Below are 15,995 nucleotides of genomic sequence, written 5' to 3' on the forward strand. Positions count from 1 at the left end.
GTCCCCAGGTCTCATGCCATGAACTGAAAGGAGAGATGTTCACGCTGCGGAAGCAGCTGACGCAGCAACTAGTGACCCATCCGGTTTCATGACTTCTCCCAGCAGGAGCCTTGTTCACTCTTGTTCTTTAATATCCAAAGCCCCTGGGCCGCACGCGGCTCCGGAGGCTGCTCTGTTTCCAGGGGCTGCAGCTCGCCGACTGATCCAACCACTGGGGTCAGTAAGCGTGTGCACGGCCCAGCACGAGCCAGTCCCTGCGGCAGTAATTGAGGTAGAGGAGTTTCTGCTGGGGGGGCAGCTTGGACAAGGGAGCATTGGCTGGGAAGAGGAGGCCCCCCATCACACCAGCCAGAGGCTGTTTTGGTGACTGTCAGATTGCTCCAGGGCAAGTTTGACCTCCTGGCAGGGCATTGGGACGGGCATCAGCTGAGCACCGGCCCAGAGAACGCCATGCTGCCCTGGACCTAGCGCCGCAGCGGGTGTGGCTGGGTGGCAGGCTGGGGCGTGGCAATCCCGCAACTCCCAGGAAAGGTGCGTCTCCTCCAGACGGCCCAGCGTGCTGTAACAGCCTGTCCTCTCTCCTGCAGTCCATCGATCCAGGGCAGCAGTTCACCTGGGAGAACTCCAACCTGGAAGTGAATAAACCAAAAAACCGCTATGCAAACGTGATTGCCTACGACCACTCGCGTGTCATCCTGACCTCTGTCGATGGTAAGCGCGGGGCTCGGGGCCTGTTCCAAGCAGTGTCTGAGGGAGTGGCCTGAAAAGCCGCCCAGGGGGCTCATTGTAACATGCAGCAGAACAAGGTTACTCCGAGTGTGGCGGGGCAAACAGCCAGGTGAGCGGGATGCGTCTCCATGCTGCGCCCACGCTGCCCAAGGAGGGTCTCGCAGCCGGGCAGGGGCTGCAGACAGCCCAGAAGTGTACTTTGGCTCCAGACCCTGCAAATGTATCTTTCAGGCCGAAGGATAAGAAACAGCAGCAGAATTCTGCTGGCCCCTTCCCCAGCGGTGCGACAGCTGCCCTCCTGCCACGCCCAGGCCCAGCTCTCTCAGCCTTGGTGTAACGGCACCAGACCCCGGTCAACTTCGGGCGGGATCATACCTGGGACTCCGGAGCCTCAGCTGCATGAGCTCAAAGCCCCATGGCTGGTCGGGGGAGCGGAGCTGGCTTGTCAGCCCTGGAGACAGGAGCTCGTTGTCACAGCTCCGCCCATAGTGAGCCCGCACCCGCCGCCAAGGTGCTGCGCCTGCCCCTATGTGGGAGTGGAGTGGGCAGCCCGTGGCCTGACCCCCACCCCCCGGGAGCCTCAATGCGAGCCTTCCCTGGGTACAGTTCTGTTGCTGCTGCCTGCTGGGCAGAACGGGCAGCACACCCCTCTCAGCCCCTCTTTCAGCCGCGCGCCCAACTGGCCAGGTGTCCTGCTCTGTGCCCGGTGTCTAGGGACCCGGAACAGCAGGTCAGCTCAAGGCGGCAAATCACAGAGGTTAGAAAGTGCTGCTAGGCCCCATCTAGTCCATCCCGGTCCAGGGGCCAGGGCAGGACTCCGCAAGGTTTTGGCCCATCTAGGTTTGGGTGCCCAAGCGGTGGCTCCGGCTAACCAGGAAGGGTGTGCTGCATTTCTGCCCCTGCTGCAAGGCCCAGCGTTGAGAGGCAAGCGCCTGAGTGCTGAGTGTGTATCGCCCGGTGAGACCAAACGCTGACCCATCCACCTCCCGCTCTGTGCATAGGAGGCTGCTGACCTTTCTGACCTGCGCTAATGTTTGCTTTCCAGTCCCTGGACACAGCGCGCTGTATTACAACCCCCGCCCACTCCTGTCTGTCGCACACATAGAAACGCTCCGGCACCGGAGCATGTGGCTGGCTGCTGGCTGAACGCGTGAGGGGAGCCCAGCTAATGAGATGCAGCCCCATTGGGTGTTGAGGCTGGAGCTTGCTCGGGATGCAGCCTGGTCTCTCTCCATCCCAAGAAGGAACAGCTTTGTAACGCCAGCGGGCTGCTCTTCCTTTGCAGAAGGTTCAGCCTCTTTCCCTGTAGCAGTGTGGGGCTCCCCTGTACCGAGGGGCTGAGCGCTGCCCTGAGAACCTGCTTTCTTGGAGCAGCCCTGGTCCGGTAAGCAGGTTCTGTGACTGAGCCATTCCCAACGTGCCCTGCCAGCTCCCTCTCCTTCACGGCACGAGGCGGCAGCCAGGGAGAAGAGGCCCACATGTGTTAGTGCGGCTGGGCCAAGGGGCAGCCGGCACAGAACTCCGGCTCATCTGGTCTCCAGGCTCCAGACTGGGTTATGGCCAGGGAGCTTCTCCTCCCCCAGCCCCCGGCGTCTCTTCCACTGATTCCGCTTGCGGCTGCTGGGAATCAGCAGGAGATTCTGCGGAGCCCCGGGGGGGGTGGAACTGATCCCCAGCCTCCTTTAAGGGAAAATGAGAGCACGCCCTCCTGGGGACCACGGGGATCCCTCCGGGTCCTAGACCTGCTGCTGGTGCTGAGGGCGGCTGCAGCCCCCACAAAGCCAGGTGCTCACATTCAGCTCCGGCAGAACGGCATCACGTTTGTGTTAGTAACTGAGGGTTTGTGTTTTAAAGGCCTTTCCGGGCAAGAGTTTGACACTGGAGGGGCATGTGTGGGGGGGACACCTGCACGTGGGGGGGTGCTTTACATGGGGGGGGCATATGGTGGGTGCTGCATAGGGGGGCACTATGTGCTGGGGGGCAGCCCACGGAACCTAGAGGAGGGCAAGCTTTACATGTGGGGTGAGGGGCGCTGCATGCAGGGGGCAGCGTGCAGAGGCCAGAGGAGGGGGAGCTGCGGGGATTGTCGGGGGGGCGCTGCATGTGGGGGGCAGCGTGCGGAGGACGGGGAGGTGGGGGGAGTATCGGGGGGGGTGCTGCATGCGGGGGGCAGCCTGTGGAGGCCAGAGGAGGGGGAGTGTCGGGGGGCGCTGCATGAGGAGGGCAGCCTGCGGAGGCCAGAGGAGGGGGAGTGTCGGGGGGGCGCTGCATGAGGAGGGCAGCCTGCGGAGGCCAGAGAACGGGAAGTTTTTCGCATGTTCCCCTTTGCAAACAGACACGGGAGAGTGTGAAAGTAACAGAGCAACAAAACCTGTCCTGAAGTGCTGCAAGGCCGCAGCAAACAGCGGGCCAATGTGAGACAATTATTTCAATCTGTTGCCTGGGGCTGTACGTGCTGCCTGTGAACTTCCCTTTGTGTGCGAGGTGGCAGCTGTCTCTGCTTCCATGTTGCCTGATTGCTCCAGTAACGTGTTAGTTAGATGGTTCCAGTAACGCACAGCCCTCGCCAGCTCTCCCTGCGGGGAGGGACTGGCTCAGTGCCTCGCAGGTTCGTCAGGCGCCTTGCAGTCAGCCCGGCTCCCCGGGTAACCCGGCTCCCTTGGTCTCCGCAGGGGTGCCCGGCAGTGACTACATCAACGCGAACTACATCGATGGGTACCGGAAGCAGAATGCGTACATCGCTACCCAGGGGCCCCTGCCAGAGACGCTCAGCGACTTCTGGAGGATGGTGTGGGAGCAGAGGACAGCGACCATAGTCATGATGACCCGGCTGGAGGAGAAATCCAGGGTATGGGGAGCTCGGGGCGGGACGGTTCTGACCCCAGTGAAACACGGGTCACTGTTGCAGGCGCAGGGTGGGAACAAGTTTCTCTGAGTAAAACCCTCCCCGCCATGCACGCACTAGCCCCCCCCGCTAGCTCCCTGCCCCACCCCTCGCCCCTGCTAGCTCCCCTGCCCCCACTAGCCTCCGCCCTCCCTCTCCACACTCAGGTGCCACCCCCATCCACACGTGCACGCACCCGCTCCAAGGCGAAGTTCTGCAGTAGGAGTGTTGGGGCGCCGTGTCCCCGCAGAAGCAGGGTGGTGAGGCTGGTAAGGAGCGTTTTAAGCGTTGGGCAGCCTGCTAGGGCCGCGGCGTCCCCGCGCTGCGGAGTTGCTGGTGGAATCTCCTTGCAGTGACCAGGCTGATCTGTCCCCGGGCCGACGCCAGAGAGCTGCAGGGATGTCCCATCTCGCCGGGCTCGGCTCCTGAGGCTGCAATGTAGAGCCCCTGCGGAGCCGGGAAGGAAGGAACAGGGGCCTCCTTTGGAGATGGGTTTGTGGCCGCCCTGACCATCTCTCTCCTGACTTCGTTTTCTCCCAGTATTTCACCGTTGCCACGCCAACCGCAGGCAGCGGGCCAGTGCTCAGGCTGTGAGCTGGGGCTGCAGGAGGGGAGAGCCGGGGCTTTGGGCTCAGCTAAAAGCCAAGTTCTGTAGCGCTCTCCCCGTCCCGACGGTGGGGTGGGAAGCCCCTGCGCACGACACGGCTGGGGTGGGAGCGCCTCACAGGGAGGGGCCCAGAGGCTGCCAAACAAACTTATTTTCCCCCGGGGCCCAAGCAGGCCTGGCTTCAGGCTTCCCCCCCGGCTGCTGAGATCAGGCCAGCTCCTCCCCGGGCAATGGCCAGTCCCTCGCTAGAGACAGACGCGCACACGGGTGCAGCTTTGTGTCCCCTGCTGGCCCTACAGCACCTGCCCCAACGCTCTGCCGGACACTGGCTGAGCCCCCCAGGACTGCGCCCACGGAGGGAAGCAAACAAAATGGAGCCCTGGGGTTTGTGCTCCGGCTCCAGCGCTTGCTGAATGGGCAGAGGTGCCTCCTGAGAAGAGAAGGAGCTGCAGCGGCTAAGGGCCCCTGTGAACAGGGGCCAGTGGCTAAAAACACCTGAGTGGCCCTTTAAACTTTTTTTTTTAAATTTACCTTTGAGGTGTGAGAAAAAGCCAAATAAATCACTGTCACGTCACTTGTAGGCTGCCTACTTATCACAAGCCACTGCAGGGTGCATGCTTCTCTATGATAACAGGTGTCTCTGGACCCTGCCGGCACCTGTCTGCCTCCTGCTTCCCTGCTACTGAGACGTGCATTATCTCCCCCTAACACACACACCGGCCTGGAGGCAGTGCACGGGGCAGGCCCTGGGTTGGGCATGTGCAACGTCAGCCACTAGAGCAGGGACAAAATGAGCGGGGAGCCCCGGGCGTTGTCCATGCCGCCGTGCCCCTCACACCACGAGAGACCAGCCAGCCAGCCAGAGACAGCCCTTCCCATCATCCCCAGCAGGCGGCCCTGCCCAGAGAGACAGAATCCGAGGAGGAAGTGGGGAAAGTATTGGGGTCGGCCTGAAACCGGTTACCGACAGCGGTACTGTGAGTACCCTACTGCAGCCCTGTGCTGGACAGGAGGCCTGGTACTTCCCTGCTGACCCGGCATCTCTGGGAGAGAAGGGAACAGGGCATGCGGGAGGGAGTGGGAGGGGACGGGGAGGCTGGCAGAGGGATGGGGGTCGAGGAATCGCTTTTCCATGAAGATTCTCTGGATTGCATTTCCTTTCCCAGTGTTCCCTGGCGAGAGACCTCCCGTCCCCCGCGATTTGGGAGTCAGTCGCTCCCATTCAGCCTCTTCCCTTGTCATCTCTGTCTCGCTCTCCCCGTCCTGCCCCATTGCCTTCAGAAACAGACACTGGGGGTTTAGTGCTTGCCTGGAGCGCTTCCTGGACTCCGCTGGGAGCCTGGACAGCCTCACCCAGCTGGTTCCCTTTGCTAGGCACCGCTAACCACTGTGTCCCTGAACTTTGGTCAGCCACCAGCATGTGGCCCGGGAGGAGGCTTCCGCCTCCCCCCCTCCCCCCCCGGGATTTCTGTGGGACAGCCCCAGTTTTGCTGGGGCCAGTCCTTGTGCCACAAGCCTAGTTTAATGCATCACAAAGTGCTCTGGACCCGACACCACCATTGCCGCTTGATGTCGCACCAGGCCAGATACGGCAATGTCAGGGGTTTATCCTGGAAAAGCCTTTTCCAGCTGGCCCCCTTCTCGAGCGCCCCATTGGCCAGCGGCTCTGACGGCTCAGCACAAGAACGCGGCTACAGCTGTGTAGCCTGCGGGCCAGGCTCGGAGGCTGTGGAGCCGGCGCGTGATGCGGAGCAGGCTCTGCCTGATTTCTGAGCCAAGAGCCGCACGTCCCGCCAGTAATGCTGGGTGGAGATAAGCTGACCCGAGGCCAGCCGCAGCTTCGCAGCCCTGCGGGGTGACAGTGCTTTAAAGGGCTCCTGGGCTCTGGGAAGGGGGGCACAAGCTGCAGAAAAAAATCTTTAAAGAACATCAGCTTTTATGTCGGCAATCTGAGCCTGCTTGATGGTCCAAATCATCCTCCCTTTTCATGTTCGCACAAAGCGAGAGCCGCATAAAGGACCGAAGCGTCTGGCTCGGGCAATTTAACTGCCTTCAAAGCTTTACAGTCAGTTTCCGAATCGTTTGGTGGTGGTTAGAAACACTTCACTTTCCCAGGGTGCTGAGCCCTGACGCTTCCCAGCGACTGTGGGAAGGTGTCAGCGCTGGCTCCTGCCAGAGAGCCCACCCCGGAGGCCACGCCTGCTGTGCGGCTCCCCCTCCCACTTTGCCGACAGTGGCACCGGAGCAGGGAGGGGAGATGAGGCCCGATGCACTGCTCACCAGCAACCCTTGCTCTGCGGGCAGACGTGGCCGTTGGGCTCCCCGAGGCAGGCGGGGCCACTCAGCAAAACTGGCAGTAAATGTCTGTTCAGGACATTAGTGTGTTCCTCGCCTTAATGAGAAGCGAGCGCTGCCAGAAGAAACCGTCTCTTATCGGCTTTAGTGCCACAGCACATCGGCTTCCGCATAAAATTTACAGAGCTTGAAAATGGGGCATAAACATTATGGGTAAATTTGGCAGAAAATGTGACTGACTCTTATCTGGTCATGAATAAATAATTTTCAATTACCAGCCCCAGTGCTGCTAGGAGCCTGACACAGGATGCTTCGAAAGTTGGGTTTGTGTTTGTGCAATGCCAGCTCTGTGGTTCCCACGTGTCGGGGAAGAGAGGCTGTCTCACGAGGCTGAGAGAGACCGCAGGTCGGTGGGGAAGGGCGGGCAGCAGATCTCTGGCCCTGACCTTTACGCTCTAGAGACACTGAGAATCTGGCTCAGATTAGCCAGGGTTTGCTTCCTCCTGGAGCCAGGAGTGGCTCTGGGCTGGCTGCAGCTGCCACTGATCCGCAAGGATTGGATCGGTTTAGCCGTGACCTCAGCGTTCATTCTGCAGCCAGTCACCATAAAACAAAGTCCTGCTCCGTGCCCAGCGATGGGGAGATACACACGCTCAGATGTACGCGCAGCCCGGGTCTCTGCACACTCTCCACCGGGGATGTGCTCCGTGCCCAGCGATGGGGAGATACACACGCTCAGATGTACGCGCAGCCCGGGTCTCTGCACACTCTCCACCGGGGATGTGCTCCGTGCCCAGCGATGGGGAGATACACACGCTCAGCTGTACGCGCAGCCCGGGTCTCTGCACACTCTCCACCGGGGATGTGCTCCGTGCCCAGCGATGGGGAGATACACACGCTCAGATGTACGCGCAGCCCGGGTCTCTGCACACTCTCCACCGGGGATGTGCTCCGTGCCCAGCGATGGGGAGATACACACGCTCAGCTGTACGCGCAGCCCGGGTCTCTGCACACTCTCCACCGGGGATGTGCTCCGTGCCCAGCGAGGGAGAGAGATTCGCACACTCAGCTGTACGTGCAGCCCGGGTCTCTGCACACTCTCCACCGGGGATGTGCTCCGTGCCCAGCGATGGGGAGATACACACGCTCAGATGTACGCGCAGCCCGGGTCTCTGCACACTCTCCACCGGGGATGTGCTCCGTGCCCAGCGATGGGGAGATACACACGCTCAGATGTACGCGCAGCCCGGGTCTCTGCACACTCTCCACCGGGGATGTGCTCCGTGCCCAGCGATGGGGAGATACACACGCTCAGCTGTACGCGCAGCCCGGGTCTCTGCACACTCTCCACCGGGGATGTGCTCCGTGCCCAGCGATGGGGAGATACACACGCTCAGCTGTACGCGCAGCCCGGGTCTCTGCACACTCTGCACCGGGGATGTGCTCCGTGCCCAGCGATGGGGAGATACACACGCTCAGATGTACGCGCAGCCCGGGTCTCTCTGCACACCCACCGGGGATGTGCTCCGTGCCCAGCGATGGGGAGATACACACGCTCAGATGTACGCGCAGCCCGGGTCTCTGCACACTCTCCACCGGGGATGTGCTCCGTGCCCAGCGATGGGGAGATACACACGCTCAGCTGTACGCGCAGCCCGGGTCTCTGCACACTCTCCACCGGGGATGTGCTCCGTGCCCAGCGAGGGAGAGAGATTCGCACACTCAGCTGTACGTGCAGCCCGGGTCTCTGCACACTCTCCACCGGGGATGTGCTCCGTGCCCAGCGATGGGGAGATACACACGCTCAGGTGTACGCGCAGCCCGGGTCTCTGCACACTCTCCACCGGGGATGTGCTCCGTGCCCAGCGATGGGGAGATACACACGCTCAGCTGTACGCGCAGCCCGGGTCTCTGCACACTCTCCACCGGGGATGTGCTCCGTGCCCAGCGATGGGGAGATACACACGCTCAGGTGTACGCGCAGCCCGGGTCTCTCTGCACACTCTCCACCGGGGATCTGCTCCGCGCCCAGCGATGGGGAGATACACACGCTCAGATGTCCGCGCAGCCCGGGTCTCTGCACACTCTCCACCGGGGATGTGCTCCGTGCCCAGCGAGGGAGAGAGATTCGCACACTCAGATGTCCGCGCAGCCCGGGTCTCTCTGCACCGGGGTTGTGCTCCGTGCCCAGCGAGGGAGAGAGATTCGCACACTCAGCTGTACGTGCAGCCCAGGTCTCTCCGCACACTCTCCACCGGGGATGTGCTCCGTGCCCAGCGAGGGAGAGAGATTCGCACACTCAGATGTACGTGCAGCCCGGGTCTCTCTGCACACTCTCCACCGGGGTTGTGCTCCGTGCCCAGCGAGGGAGAGAGATTCGCACACTCAGATGTACGTGCAGCCCGGGTCTCTCCGCACACTCTCCACCGGGGTTGTGCTCCGTGCCCAGCGAGGGACAGAGATTTGCACACTCAGATGTACGTGCAGCCCGGGTCTCTGCACTCTACACCGGGGCATCCTGAGAGAGGCTGGAATCTCAGCTCCCACCCTCTAGGCATGCAGCCCCTGTTTCATCTTCTTTACGGGGGCAGTGCAGGCTTGGGGGAGATCAGGGCAGCGACAAGCCCCAGTGCCAGGACCTCGCCAGAGACAGAAGCAGCTCAGTTGAACTGCAAGAGGCAGAATGGCCACATCCCCGGTGCCATCCCGCTGTCCTTTCGCCTGTCCCAAAGCTCACCCTGCTTACGGTGCCGCTCCATTGATTCTAATTCCTCCTGTCCCCCTTGTGAACACGCAGCTAATGATTACGTAAGACAAGCCCCGGTGAGCTCCCATTCATTCCCCTCTCCTAGGGCGGGCATCCGGGTCCCAGGCAGCTCCCAGGGGTGGGAATGAAGTTCCTGTTGGCGGCCAGGCAGCTGACTCGGCTGGGCTTGGCGGCTGGGCTCGGCTGGGCGTTGGAGTCGTGTGCAGAATTAATAGGAGCCAAGGTCTGGAGACAATCAAGAACAGGAGGCAACTTCTAAAAACCAAACCATTTGAATAGCCAAGTGCGGGGGGGAGGGGAGCGAGTGCCCCGGGCAGGTGAGATGGGGGGGAGGGGAGCCGACGCCCCGGGCAGGTGAGATGTGGGGGAGGGGAGCCAAGAGGCAGACTAACCAATAGGCCACCCGTAGGACCTGCCATTGCGTTTCAGGGAGGAGGAGACACAGCTCAGACAGGAGGATTAAGGGGTCAGAAGAGAAACTGTGGCGCTCTGTGCATAGGTGGCCCCGAGACTCGGGCAGGCCCTGCTGTGCTGGGCCATAGCATAGCCTGTGGGAAGCAGCACTCAGCCCCCCGAGGCGTCTCTGAGACTGAGGAGCCGCGCGGTGGCAGGCCGAGGAGCCCCGCAGTGGCTGGGGCTGTGAGGGCCACGGACAGAGGCCGATGTTCGGCCGTGCTAGGGCTGTGGAGGAGGAGGCTGGGCTCTAGGCTAATTGCAGGGGGGCAGCTTTCCCAGGATGTGCCCCATCTCTCCTCGTGGCAGTCGCAGGGGGAAACGTGCTCCGGCTGCGGGGTTTGAGCGGGAGTCTGCGTCTGCGGCAGGGTGGCCTTTGAGGCCCCCACACTGGAGAGGTGCCAGGCCGATTCGAAGGGACTGAGTGCCAAACCGAGGGTTGTCTGGGCCCCCTACGAGCCCCCCATGGGCTGCTCCCGGCCTGGTGCAGTGCAGAGAGCACCAGGCCTAGCACGCACAGTAGCCGGGCGTAGAGCGCTGCATGCTGGGACCTGTCACTCCCACGGGGCCTCGCCACCTACCGAAGGTGGGGCCAGCGATGCTGCGTGGGGGCACCTGAGGGAGCAGGCTGCGGAGCTGCTGGAGGGCTGTGCGCTCACCCCGAGTCTGGCCTCAGAGCCGCAGGAGGCTCCTGTTTCTTCCCTCCCAGCGTGGGGGAGAAGGCCCCTGGGCTGGCTACCGATTGCTGGGTCACTGACTGTGTCTCTGTCTCACCCCCACCGCCCTTTCAAGGGCAGACTCTCCGGTCTCTCTCCTCGCCTCCTGACACTTCGCTGGTTAGCACAGAAAATTGCTTCCAAACCCAAGTTAGTGATGCCCTGCGGGGCCCAGCTCCACGCCTGCGGCATCCCCGTGGGGCAGGGCTGGCGGCCCCCGATCATGCCAGTGCCACAGCGGGGTGTGGAGCAGAGGATTATAGGTTCTGGGCAGGTGCCCGCAGATGGGGAGGCAGCGAGTGTGCTCCTCTGCAGACCCCAATCTTCCCAAAGAGCAGGTAGAGAACAGGAAATTATAGGGGAGAGAAATTGCTTTTTGCATCAGTGCCTCTTCTCTGCACTCGTTAGCTTCCTTGCTGCTGTCCCTGCATTCTGTGCCCCAGCCACCTGGCCACCCCGATCATTCCTGCACCAGCGAGCTCTTCCCAAAGCAAACCCCTTTGAATGAGGGCCCAGGGGAGCGCGTGCTGGCGCTGCGAGGATTCAGAGCTGCAGTGGAGGGGCCCAGGACAGCGCGTCTCAGGGCGCTTTGGGTTCCCCACACCGCAAACTGCATGTTACATTCAGGGAGGGCTGTTCAGCCCCGACCCGGGCCTCCTGCAAGAGCCCTGGCCAAGCCGTGACCCACCCTTTTCTGTCATGCTGCAGGTGAAGTGTGACCAGTACTGGCCAGGCCGGGGCACAGAGACCTACGGGCTGATTCAGGTGACCCTGCTGGACACCGTCGAGCTGGCTACCTACACCGTCCGGACGTTTGCACTCTACAAGGTAATGGATGGGCTGTGGCTGTGCCCTGCACGCCTGGCCCTGGGGATAGCCAGCCCCACAGAGGCCCACGCGCAGCCCCTGGCTGATATCACCGCTGGGCTGTTTGGGCAGTGACCGGATCGCGCCCACAGAGCTCACGCCCAGCCTACGCAGGATTTTGGCCAGGACGCCATGGGGTGTGCTAGCCCTGTGCTTCTCCACACCGGGCAGAGCATGGAGCTCCTCTCCAGCCTGCTGCATTCCTTAGCCGTGCCCGCGGAAACCCCCGCGCTCAGCACACAGCAGCGAAGCGCCCGCAGCGCCAGGCTGAGTCTGGCTCCTGCAGGGACCCTGCACCCAGCAGGTGGAGGGTCCCCGTGCAGAGGCTGACGGCACTGCTACAAAGGGGGCTTGCTCACTCCCCCGGGCAGGAGGGCAGGGGGGTTGCTCTCTAGGAGATGGGCCACCTTTGGCTGCCCAGCTGGCTCCACAGGGAACTGCGTGTGCGCCTGGTCCATCGCAGGCCAGATTACCCCACCTGCGAGCCTCCAGCTCCCACTGTCCCCATGCTTAACCGTCCTCAAGGCACCAGGCATCAGTGGAGCGATTAGAACAGGGAAGGTCCCCCCCTTCTCGTTCCTTTGGGTCTCAGTTTACCCACCTGGCCCATCCTTGTGCGGTGCCGAGAGCTGTTCACCGTCTCTTCAGTCTGATCCAGATCCATACAGTGCACGCGGCGCTTTCCCCAGATCAGCTGTCTGTGCTCAGGGGGCCGCCCTCCTGCCTCCTTCTCCGGGCTCAGGGGCGTGGCTGGGGTCCCGGTGCTGAGAGGGGCTCACAAGAGGGGGTATTTGGCCCTCTGAGACGCGTGTGCCCGTTTGTGCGGGTGTTGAACGCCCACGGCTGAGTCCCCCAGAGCCCGGCTCGTTCTCAGCCCCGGCACGTCTCTTTGGGCTCCTTGGCAGAACGGCTCCAGTGAGAAGCGAGAGTTACGCCAGTTCCAGTTCATGGCGTGGCCGGACCATGGGGTGCCGGAGTACCCCACCCCCATCCTCGCCTTCCTGCGCCGGGTGAAAGCCTGTAACCCCCTTGATGCTGGGCCCATGGTTGTCCATTGCAGGTAAGAGTCGTTGCGGGAGGAGCTGCTGTGTTCTAAAGGCTGCAGGGGGGCACGTGACCCTTGAGCTGCTGTAATAGAACAGGTTTGGCTTATTCCTGCTTAATGGGAACGTGCCTCTCGCGGCAGCCTGGGCCGGGATGATGGGAGTGCCTCCCCTGGGGACCCCCCGGGCCAGCGTCTTTGCTACTGGTGGAGTTTGCAGTGTGGCGCCACTGTCAGATGAAACAGCGCTTTGCAGTTCTGATCAGAGAGGTGCAGAAGCCACAGTTCTCTGAGCAGCAGCAAACACCGTTGAGAATTACAGCATGCTCAGAGCTGCCCGGCCAGGGGATTCCACGCACGGATGCACATGCCCCCGCACAGGGCATTTATTGTCGCTCTCCAGGAGGGGTGAGAAGGGCTGTATTTGCTGGAACTATTAGTCCACTAAGAATCAGCATCTTCTCTGGCCCGAGATTTATCTCCCCCAGCAGAGTGGGGACTATCACTGAGCAAACCACTCCATCGCTGCTCACTTGCCAATGCCTTGGAGACAGTATTTAATGCTCTTCCTTCGTGCCCAGGTTCAGAGGGGGGTATAGTTAAAACCCAAACACGCCACATTAAAACCCAGTTACAGATCTGACTTGGATGATAGCAAGGAGGTGCCCTGGCTCCGTATCTCTGCCTTGTGTTCCTGCGTCAGGGCCCATGGCTGCTGCCTGCTGGGTGAGCCCAGCAGAGATCGCCATTGGCTAATGCTCTCCCGCACGCAGCGGCGAGCCAGCCAGGTGGGTTCAGAGCCCAGGTGCAGAGTATTAAGTACAAAAGTGCACAACCCCCTTCTCTGCCCTGGCCGGAGTCTTGTTCTGCGGAGGGGGAAGTGTAGACACAGATGAGGGAAAGGGCTTGCCCAGGGCCGTGCAGGGACTTGGAGTCGTGGCCGGGATTAGAATCCAGGTCCCCTGACTCCCCCGCCTGACATTTAAACCCTCGTGGCATCTCTGCTGGTTGCTCCCTGGAGGGAAAGGGTGCCGGGGGAGCAGGGCTGAGAGCCGGCTGAGCTCTGCAGCGGCATAGCGCTAACTCCTGCACCGTGCTGTGCTCCTGCAGCGCTGGCGTGGGCAGGACGGGCTGCTTCATTGTCATCGATGCCATGCTGGAGAGGATGAAGCATGAGAAGACGGTCGACATCTATGGCCACGTGACGTGCATGAGATCTCAGCGTAACTACATGGTGCAGACCGAGGACCAATACATCTTCATCCACGAGTCCTTGCTGGAGGCAGCCACCTGCGGCAACACCGAAGTGCCCGCCCGCAACCTCTTTGCTCACCTCCAGAAGCTGAGCCAGGTGCCCCCGGGCGAGAGCGTCACTGCAATGGAGCTGGAATTCAAGGTAAGCGAGCACGCGTCCATGCCCCCTGAAATCCCCTGGCTTGGGCCCTGCTGGTGCCGGGCTCCCGTCCGTCCCACACCCCCGAGAGCAGCCAGCGGCTGAGGGGCTAGCGCTGGGCATGGAGGGAGGGAGACAGATTGGGCTGGGTTTCATGGTTCTTTTGTTCATTTCCAAGCCAGGGAGCAGCTATTAAAATCCATTTGAATCGTGGAGTTTGTGCTGCCCACACTTCCTCCCCGGCTTGGCAGGGAGGATCTAGAAGGCAGATGCGAGAGTCTCAGCAGCACGTTCTGCTCTTGGTTCACAGTGCGGCTGGAGCTGCATCCGAAACCAGATGCAGATTGTGTGTTTGGGATAATTGATGTGACTGTGAACAACTTGTCTGGAAACGGCTCCAGTGTAAATATCAGAGCTGTTTATAGCCCCATCCTCGTGCTGCTGAGCTCGGTTGTCATTTAACCTCCAGTTAGAGTGGCAGGCTGTGGTGACAGCAGCATCTGAAGGAACCCAGGAGTAGGGTTTTAAAAACCAGCCCACCTGCTGCTGAGAGTGTGCGTGTTGGCACTGAGTGTGTGTGTGTGTTTGCATGCATGTATATGTATTAGCACTGCCTGTGTTGGTACTGCGTGTCTGTGTGTGTCTATGTGTGTTGGCACTGGATGTGTGCGCGCGTGTGTGTATGTGTTGGCACTGCCTGTGTGCGTGTCTGGGTGTGTGTTGGCACTGTGTGTCTGTGTGCACGTGCGTGTGTGTGTGACTGCCTAGCACAGATATTTATTACAGCCGTGGAGATGGAGACCAGCTCTGCTAAGCGCCCATGTGCTCCTCTGATGGGCATTAGTCCAGCAGACGCATGCAGGGGAATACAGCTCATGCAGGGAAGCAGCCGCCCGTGGAGGCCGTGAGACGAGCTGCTGGAGTTCGGCTTCGCCCTGGGAATCTCCTCCAAGTGCAAACGGGGCTGGGGAGGCCAAACATTGACTTCTCTGAACACGGGGAAAGGCAAAGCAGCTTCGTCCTGCGGTCACCAAAGCTACCGACGACCCCTTGGGCATTAGCTCAGACTCCTCGGAGCCAATAAGCAGGGGTTGCTGTCCAACGGAGCCCGGCCGTTCGGGGCTGGGGCATGTGGGGAGGCAGGGAGGGGTGTACGTGGGGGCGAGGGGGGGTCTCTCATCTGCCAGGTCTCTCATATTTAGAAGGAGATTTATGCACGAGAGAGTTTTTAACGCTCCATCCCTGTTCACAGGTGCGTCTACACTGGCGCGGGGGTGACTCCCTGCCGAGGGGACGTACTTGCACTGCCACTGAACTAGGGCACTAAGACGACAGTGTAGCCGTGGTGGGAGAGCTGCCCCCGAGTACGTGCGGCTCTTCCCGCTGGGGGTCAGACCCCCGCTCATGCTGTAGACAGCCAGTGCCGCGGCCAGACGCCCCGTATTTTTGCACAGTGAGCCCTGCCAAAGAGACCACTCAGGGACCCACACAAACTGGTGTCTGAACGGAGACGCTCTTCTAAGAAAGGTGGCCCAAAATCGGACTCCCTCTGGAAGGAAGCCTTGGGGCAGCTCTGGGAGACAGAGCTGCCTGCTAAGGATGGTCTTGTCGACACCGTTCCCTGTGTCCGTGCATGGGCACATGTGGGTGGGGGAGAGGGTTCAGCAGCATGTGGGGGGAGCTGCGTTACTCCCAGGTCTCCCTTGCTGGCCCCTGCACCATTTGTCACCGGGGCCGGAGAGAGAGTGGTTTGGGGTCCTTGCCAGTAAACCCAGGTACCGCACTGGCCACGGCCACTGCCAGGCGCGAAGGCAGCCCCGAGACGTGACCCAAAATGGATTTTTGTGGACCTGAAAATGTCACCGATTTTACATTCCGTTGTCATGCTCCCAGGGCGTGGAAATGAGAATGGAGAGGGGGTGAGTGGGCGGACGGCAGGCGAGGCCATTAAAGGTCAACGACCAAGGGAGATCCGGCCCCCCCGTGCCCCCCATGCAGGGCAATGTGCACATGCACCAGGTATTGTGGGCGCAAAGTAACAGCTCCGCTGGGCTCTCGTCTGTGGCTGCCTTGGGCTGAGTACAAGGCAAAGCCCCCGCGCCCAAGGGACGCAGGCGCCGGTGGGGGCAGGGTGCTTGGCAGTCTGCACAGAGCAGCTAACGCAGTCCGGAGCAGCGTTCTCTGCAGCCAGCGTTTCACATGGCTCAGCGATAGCCACTGGTGCTCTGATGGGGTGGAGCTG

At 61.5% G+C, this 15,995-nt stretch overlaps 1 protein-coding gene across 1 annotated transcript in view; it reads left to right on the forward strand.

The window, feature by feature from the left end:
* PTPRF (protein tyrosine phosphatase receptor type F) overlaps window positions 1-15,995 on the forward strand; it is a 362,984-nt gene that overhangs the window by 338,041 nt on the left and 8,948 nt on the right. The window contains exons 24-28 of the mRNA XM_065409241.1: window positions 588-711; window positions 3,402-3,577; window positions 11,160-11,279; window positions 12,224-12,378; window positions 13,471-13,756. Of these exons, the coding sequence (XP_065265313.1) occupies window positions 588-711; window positions 3,402-3,577; window positions 11,160-11,279; window positions 12,224-12,378; window positions 13,471-13,756 (861 nt within the window). The remainder of the gene's footprint in view (window positions 1-587; window positions 712-3,401; window positions 3,578-11,159; window positions 11,280-12,223; window positions 12,379-13,470; window positions 13,757-15,995) is intronic.

Source organism: Emys orbicularis, chromosome 8, assembly GCF_028017835.1.
Source record: "Emys orbicularis isolate rEmyOrb1 chromosome 8, rEmyOrb1.hap1, whole genome shotgun sequence".
NCBI classification, from domain to species: Eukaryota; Metazoa; Chordata; order Testudines; family Emydidae; genus Emys; species Emys orbicularis.